We start from the raw sequence: 8,786 nt of genomic DNA on the forward strand, positions 1-8,786 counted from the left end.
TCAGCGACCAGCACGGATCAGCTCTAGGCATGACGAAGCGGATATCGTCCTCTTTTGGAAGGCCAAACAAAGTAGTTTCGCCTTCATAACGAAACACACAGCGTCTCCACAACATGACAGCAGTGGCAACAATACTACAGCGAGAATCAAAGTTACACCTTCTTTCTTTGCTGAACATTTAGGCGGCGTTATGCAAATCTTCCCACACAGGGATGTAGACATGTGAGGGCGTGTTAGAACGAGCCGTTTTAGGTAGGCATGACTGACTCCTAACTTTTATAAAGAATCTCTCTTTGGATTTGAGACTTTAGTCTTTGCAACTTTACAGATCTTCTTTATGCACCAAGAGCTTGTAACACTCCAAAGAGAAAGGAAAAATTGAAATCGCATCATATGACCCCTTTACAACTAAGCTTTTAATTATTTATAACGCTTTATTAAAGAACATTTTTACAGAATGAGTTTGGCAAAATGGCACTCCCCTATGTGTGGCGCCCCTATGCACTGCATATACTGCATACCCCGTTTTTGCGCCACTGTATGTATCTATCTACATAGAAAAACACTGTTAATCAATCAGGTATAGTTTACATCTGGTAGCTTAATTTTTTTTATATCAAATGTGATTTTTTTATATCAAATGTGGTAGGGCTACATATGTGGAGGTCGTTGCTGCCATCATGATGTTCCAAACCTGAATGACTCTCATCGCTCTCTTATCAATTAAAGTGGATGGGGATCAACAAACATATAAATAAATCCGATATCTGCAAAATCTGTTAATACAGGATTGGAATGGTACGATTGATCTCACTGCTCCCAATTCTGCCAGTAGCCTATACTGATTAAAATTATATGTTGTAAAGGAAGGGTTATAAAATAAAGCCCTAAGTTTAAAACCTTATTCTTTTATTGGAATACTTAGACGAACGAAACATCCTTTCGCTGATATCCAAACACCAAACTCTTTTCTGTTCACTGAACGAGCAGAAAATGATAGTATCATGAACACGTAAATTAGATGGTTTTATATGATAGAGGCAACGTCGAGACACAACTCGCAAATGGGGAAACCCACCCATTGCGCAAAGAAACCACAAACCATTTAGCATTTGTGTTTTCTTATATGCACAGTCAAGTTACACTAAATGGAACTCGTATGCGATCTGTATAGGCTAACCGTATGTTGCGAATTTATTTTTTCAAGGCAGGAGCCTTCAACGGGTATTTTACGCGCCTAAGAAATGATATTCGTTTGCATGTTGCGCATAGTAACATAACTTAGACGGCAACTTTTCACTGTGATTCTTTACTACAGAACACTTTTTTCTTGTCCAATCCCTCCCATGTCTCCTCCTTCCCTTTACGCACCGTCTCCCACATTCTCAGCGCGCGCGCGCTCCACTGTTCTGTCTCAGCTCTCCTGTCATCATCACAAACGAAGACAGCCTTCATGGTAGTTGGCGCAGTGGTTTCAGAGCGCTAAAAAGTATTTGAAAATCAACAGAACAATTGGGTTAGAGATCGACATCTGTCAGAGTGGACTTCACAAACATCTGCGGTCTTAATTGACCTCTTTTAAAATGCAAACCTCCACGAATGGCTTTGTTCACTCGTGTGGATTTATGCCCTGCTGTCACTGGTAGTACCAAGTCGTTTCTCTGTCTCAGTTTGTCCTCCAAAAGAAGCCTCCAGGAGACTACAGGATGAAATGGACAGTCTTGCTGTTAGAATACTTCTTGGTCAAAGTTCTGGTGCTGTTGTGCAGCGCGGTCGGGGAAACGCAGCAGCAGCAGCTCGAGGGCTTTATAATGCTCTCCGGATCCAATGGGTCCCGGGATGGGGAGAGCGTTTCTGAACCTCCACATACTGAGGACAAATGTCGGGGTTACTATGATGTCATGGGACAGTGGGACCCGCCGTTTGTTTGCCAAACTGGCAATTATTTATATTGTTGCGGCACTTGTGGATTCAGATTTTGCTGCGCTTATAAAAACTCTCGTTTGGATCAAAACACCTGCAAAAATTACGATACACCAGTGTGGTTAACAGGACAGACTCCGTATAAGAAAACCCTTGACCCTAGACACGATCCAACCAAGGATAAAACAAACTTGATTGTATATGTAATATGTGGAGTAGTGGCAATCATGGCACTGGTCGGGATATTTACCAAACTTGGACTAGAAAAGGCTCACAGACCTCACAGAGAGAGCATGTCTCGGTAAGTAGCTATGTTGGCTTGAGAAGTCCTCATTTTCTTTTTGAATTTTGCCAAAATGCTTATGGTAAGAACAGTGTGCTTTGCCATTGATTTTTTTCTTCTTCGTTTTTTGTAAACGTGCTTGCTATGTGGATGTCTTTTATGTTCCATCTTGTGCCATGAGCTCTGCTATTTTATTAATCTCTGTCAAGTTAAGAGAAGTTCAACTTTTTAAAACGAATCTGAAGATGCCATTCCATTGTGCATCTCTTTGTTTTTGAAGTGCGTGTGACCGCTTGCGTCTTTCACTCATGGTACGTTCAAAAAAAAAAAAAGCTAGACATAACTGAATGGAACAAATATCAGGTGGTTAGAAATGCGTTTTGTTTGAAAGATTTTATTTTTGAACTTAATTTCGATAATGAAAACCAAAGGAGAGAAAGAGGGAAAGCGCTCATGGCGCAAGACACTGAAAAAACAGCACAACAGTGAAAGATAGGCTTACATATGTGTGTACATAGTCCAGTAATTAAAATCAGTTTAAAAACAGCACCCTGTCTAAATGGCATCTTAGGCTGAAAAATGTTTACACCATCCAAGAATGGGTAAAAAAAAAAAAAATTCCAGGTAAAGAATTTTCTCACTAACCCAATCTTCTGTGGCTTTTGGGCTAAAAGTGTTGGTTGTTAAAGCTCTGCATTCACTGTTGTGCCTATCCTGCCCATGCATATTCGTGCTTAATTAGAGCAAAAACAATCCCTTGCATCTTCATTAAGCTTTCTAGATTCATGGATTTGTGTTATGCAAGCTCTCTTTTAAAAGGCTTTCTTGAATCACAGATCTCAAGAGATCCACATGAAAGCACGGTTAACTTGCACATGTAAACCACAAGAACTGTACTAACCATTTTAGATATTACATTATATTGCATAACTTCCGGTTGTCAGTTTTTTACCCTTTAGTTACTCAGCTTGAATTGTGGAGGTGGAAATCTCTTGTTCCTACTGATTCTGTGGGTCAAAACCTCTGATGAGAGCTGCACAGCCCACAGTGTGCAGGTTGCTGAAAGTACGGTTCACAGAAAACCCTGTTCTCTTTGAATCAGCACTCTGGACAGCGGCAGCTCTAATGCTGAATGAATAGATGTCAGTCTACTGACATTAAATCACTGTACGCCGTTCAGCTGTGCTTTGACATCTAAATACAGACCGATTACACAATGCAAGGCAATTAAATGGAATACTAATCTAATGAATGCTTGTTATTCAACAGAGCTGTTGCAAGCGTCATGCAAGGCGCCCGTCAGGGTCAGCATGAGGAAGCCATCGGAATGCACACACAGCATTATGACACTGTGCAGGCGAGAGCAAACAACATGCGTAAGTTGATTGTAGCCTACTTCCTTTCTTTTCCCACGAACTCAGCATAAACTATTCACTACATTTATGCTCTTATTAAAATACCCTGGAACAGTCTAAAAGCATGGTTTCTTCTGGCTCGAGTGCTCAATATACCATACCCTCTACACAATACAATGCACTTGTGTACTGAATTACACATGTAGTTATAAATGATACATACAACATATTAAGTATTAAAATTTTCCTTGTTGTGCAAAACTTTGTTGGTTCTGCACCACTTTTTGATTTTCGTATTCTATGCTTAGCATATACAGATATGTGTAAGAGAAAGGAGATGCTGAGAGCACAATGCTGTTGTGAAAAAAGCCTATTTATGGTCACTGCCGTGGTCTGCTGCTGCAGTTGGGTGTATGGCATTGTTTAAAACCGCTCGAAATGAATGGCTCTATCACAAATGTTCAAACTCTCATTTGTTGCAATTCTGATTACATCACCCTCTCCATGGTTATCAACTCCCTAAATATATCTGAGTTGAAAAAACACAAAATACAGTGAGAATATCAAAGCCCCCCTCAGAGGGATCCATTTTGGTTGACACTGAGGATGTAGCTGGAGAAATTTCCCTTTCATCTAATTGCATAGATAATGTCACTCTTTCTTCACTGCCATGCATATTGAAGATATCTCCATCAGAAGTTTTTGAAAACTCAGATGACTTTTATGCTACATTTCTTTACCATGAATAAAGACTATGAGCAATAATATGTAGACATATCTTAGGAAAATGGTTCTAAGAGTGCTAGATTTGTGAGTTTTTTTTGTCTTTAAAAGTAGTACAGCCCTTTTTGGTGCTCTTTTTTTATAGTTGCACAAAGAATCATGCCTTGGAAGTGATATACAGAACCTCAAAGGTGCTGTGAAAGAGCCTTTTCATATGAGTCTGGAGGGGTTTTGCTTTATTTTTTATTTATCCACCTGCTCTACACCTGCACTGTAGCCTCTTAAATGGTTTTAAATAAGAAAAGATGCATTCAAAAAGAGAAAATGGAATAAAACAATAAGAAGTATTTTGAGCAGTATGTGGATGATATTTCTAAAGTTTTATTTCACATGCAGACAACCATTACATATGGAACATCACACCATTAACAAGCTTGATTTAGAAATGTAGCTATGAAATCAGTATAATATCAGTTCTTTCCTCTATTACACAAAACAACATTCAATGAGTCATTTCGGCTCACCTTTTATTCACAGATCATGATCATTATTCTTGCAGTACTGGCTTTTAAGCCATAAACAGAGTGTAATTATGTGGACTGCTTTTAAGCTTTGAACCCAACGATTTAATATACAGCCCCCCGAGTTACTCCGTTTGAGATAATGATTTGAACCAAAATCAAGAGAGCAGACACAGGCCCTAAGAGCAAAATTTCTAGCGATTATGTAGAGGACCTTAATATGAGAGTTTTCTGAATTCTCAGGTTGAACCCTGAGTGGCAGATCATAAGATCTTGCATTTAAAACATAAAGATATGTTATAAAGCATAAAGATACTTTAGAGGTGTAGTTTTCTGAATAAGTGTTAAGAATAAAGTCTAATACTATTGATAAGAGTTCCTGTCTTTTGAACGCCAACAGACCCGTTAACAGAAGATTATCAAATCTGCTTTATGTGTCACAATAGAAGTTCATACACTCTTAAATGCCAGATGTGAGATTATTTCTTTCAACATGAGATGACAGAAAGACTCTGCGTGTGCTGTAAGTTAACTGCTGTTATTATTTCAATATGTAAATCTAGTTAGATTACACGACTGGATTCCCCTCTAATCACTCTTACATGTTACTGAGAATGCTTTAAAGATTTAAGGGCATACAAGATGAAAATATGTTATACATTCCTTATTTTATATTCTTGTCACATTCAGATTTGCTCATGCTCATATGGACTTTCTGGGAAATTATTTTTTCACATAAACCAATCAAGCCATAACTGTGTTCTGGCATTCTCATCTCTTCATATTCCTCCTCTAAGACTCTGACAATCCAGATGCTCACCCACCGTGTGCTGAATGATCCCCTCAAAGAGGTCTAGTTACCTCACTGAAAGTACAAAATTACTAGACCTTTTTTTTCCCACAATGATCCAAGATTCTGGAAGAACCAGTACTGTGCTCCATTACCATCACAGCTTGGCATTACAAGAGTACCGGTGGCATAAAGAAGAAATAGAAAAAAAGAAGAAGTATCGAATAGAGAATGGTACATTTTTTGGTCATGGCATGAAATAATCAAATCCCAGTGTGATTTCAATCATTGTACAGTACAGGATGTTCAATTCTGCACGTCAGTGACCTGAATTAAAGAACAAAAGCATTTCCTCCCACAGTGCACTGAGCAACTGAACCTTGCAGATGAAGTGGAGCTTTTTCCAATGCCACAGCCAAAATTAATTACCTTAATGGGGTTTCCCAAAAGAAACAGCAGAAAGCTATTATGTTGTATTTATTTTAAGCCTTGTGCCAACGCAAACACATGAAACAAGATCTGTTTACAAATATGCAGGTGCAGAAGACACATCTGCATGTTCTGTATGGACTTAAAAGAGCAGCAAGAGTAAAACCTGTCTGTTGTCCTTAAAGCCGCACTATGTAACTTTAGGCTCTCTAGCGGTTAATAAACAGAACTGCACACATCCCGCGGAAGAACATTCCAACCGGAGCTACTTCTCTAAGTTTATGTCTCTGGCGATTCACGCAGGTATGTGTTACTCCGCAGCGGTGACGACCCGACCAGGCTACAATAGTCCAAATATAAGTACTTATTATAAGTGTACCGTAGTGATTCGGAATAAGACAAAAACGCGGTTTGGAAGATGAATTCATGATGTAGCCTACTCGCTCATTTTATACATTTCGCAAATTTTGAACACAGAAAAAGTTTCATAGTGCTGCTTTAAAGGGGTCATATGATGCTGCTAAAAATAACATTATTTTGTGTATTTGGTGTAATGAAATGTGTTTATGCGGTTTAAAGTAAAAAAAAACACATTATTTTCCACATACTGTACATTATTGTTTCTCTTCTGTGCCCCGCCTTTCTGAAACGTGTCGATTTTTACAAAGCTCATCGGTCTGAAAAGCGAGGTGTGCTCTGATTGGCCAGTTATCCAATACGTTGTGATTGGCCGAATACCTCAAGCGTGAGAATGTTACGCCCCTCACATATGGAGTCAAAATAATGCCACATATATATGCAAAATAATAAAGTTTTGCAAAAGAAAATAAAGTAAAGTAACTTACATCATTAAAAAGGTCTATGACTCAAGCTTCATATCGATCTCGACTTCGTTTTTCATTTACATAACTCCTGGCATAAATTAAGAAATGACTGTAACTGTAAGTTTTAAAAAAAATGAAGCTTGAGTCTTTTTGGTTTAGTTTTGTGGTGGCCACGAGATATTAATTCGTGGGAACGTGATAATATCTCGTGGCCATGAGATCATATTGAGGGAACAACTTCTAGTTGATAGAATATGCTACCATATATTTTGCAAATACTGTAAACGCCTGACAATTATACCAATAAAGTTTTGACTTTACAATTGCATTTACACCTGTATGTGACGATAAATGAGTGGTGTTTTCATTTACATGAAACTACGCAAATTATTCATTTATAATTCTAGTATTTATAATTATAGTGTTAGGGTATTTATAGGGTTATTGTTAAATTCATCCTCTGCACTTCCAGTAAAAATTCCTGTCATATAGCATAATAAAAGCTTTATTGGCATGTCGGGCATTTACAGTATAGGCTATTATTTACAAAACTCTTCAAGGCTGCGTTTCCCAAAAGCATCGTAATCCAAATGATGACAATGGTTCTTCAATCGATTTAGGCTTAAGATGCTTTTGGGAAACACAGCCCTGAACGTTAAGTAAAGAGATCGAAATGAAGGTAAAAAAAAATCAAATACATAACAACGAATATAAAAATATTACCAATAATAATAATAATAACAATAAAATACATGGACTTACAAGACTTGTGGGATGGATCATTTTTTTTATTGTAGGCCTATTGTATTTCATGTACATTATTTAACATTTATTCATAATAAACTTTATTCCCGTAGCCTAGGACTATGGTTAACACTTAAACCACCAGAGGTCTCTGTATACCTAAAAGCGCCAGCGGGTAAAATTTACCCATGCACATGGCTACTGTTTTGATATGGCTAAAAAACCTATGTCACCGTATTATGCCACTGTCTTCACAATGTCTAGAGTCATAAAATTGTTATTTTTTAGTCATCAACTATGTTCTTGTCCTGTTGTTTTAAGTTCACGGCTATATTTAAGCAGGTTACGCTAATCACTTTTCTTAATGGTGAATATAAACCAGCCTGCAATGACAACGAGAATTACAAGGAAATAAATACATATTTGGGTGGTGTAATATTATAATAAAATGTTTTAAGATAACCCATGTTTTTTAAATTACTAAAATACCCTAAATAGATTCTAATAAGCCATAATAATTCACCACACTGCATGTATGCACTAGGATGTATGATACAACGACAAATTCAATCGCACAGTTTCACCTAATCAATTATTTATTTGTTTAGTTATATCATTTATAATTTGAATAAGAGAACAACACAAATAAACTTGGGGTAATCATAAAAATAGTTTTATTCATTAAATCATAATTCAGATTTTTTTTTCAGGAATAAATAGCTAAGCAACACAGTAGAGAACAATAAACGACAAAAAAATTTGCAAAACAAAAATGAATAATTAATCCAAAGTCTGAACATTTATGAGTTGGCTAAAACATCTTAATTTGAACGTGCGTTGTGTGACTGTTTGCAGTAAGCTAACTCGTTGCTCAATGACAGCGCGACAATAAAGGAATTATATGCATAAATTTGACTCGATAGCGCTTGTAGGTATAAATGCCCAGCTGTTATTCTGGTTTTACCTAAACAATTTTTTTAACAACAGGGGATTGTAAATAACACAATATTAGTAAAAGTCAATGACTGTGAGACTTGCATATTCTTTATTGAAAACATATTATGTAGCCTACATTTGAAAAACAGCCATGGGTAAAATGACCCCGTGGCAGTTCTAGTGTTAATATAATAATTTAATAATTTTTTTAATTTAAAATTTCTTAATTCAAAATAAAATATTAATAAATACATATCT

The 8,786-nt window shown here is 37.0% G+C and overlaps 1 protein-coding gene across 1 annotated transcript in view; it reads left to right on the forward strand.

Annotated features, from left to right (window-relative positions):
* The first annotated feature begins 1,418 nt into the window (after nucleotides 1–1,418).
* Nucleotides 1,419–8,786, forward strand: part of LOC107554036 (protein shisa-9A-like) — a 29,299-nt gene continuing 21,931 nt past the window's right edge. Inside the window, exons 1-2 of the mRNA XM_016236400.1 lie at nucleotides 1,419–2,224; nucleotides 3,476–3,582. Coding sequence (XP_016091886.1) covers nucleotides 1,707–2,224; nucleotides 3,476–3,582 — 625 coding nt within the window. The 5' untranslated portion in view covers nucleotides 1,419–1,706. The remainder of the gene's footprint in view (nucleotides 2,225–3,475; nucleotides 3,583–8,786) is intronic.

This window comes from Sinocyclocheilus grahami, unplaced genomic scaffold (genome assembly GCF_001515645.1).
Source record: "Sinocyclocheilus grahami isolate Dianchi unplaced genomic scaffold, SAMN03320097.WGS_v1.1 scaffold490.1, whole genome shotgun sequence".
Lineage (NCBI taxonomy): Eukaryota > Metazoa > Chordata > Actinopteri > Cypriniformes > Cyprinidae > Sinocyclocheilus > Sinocyclocheilus grahami.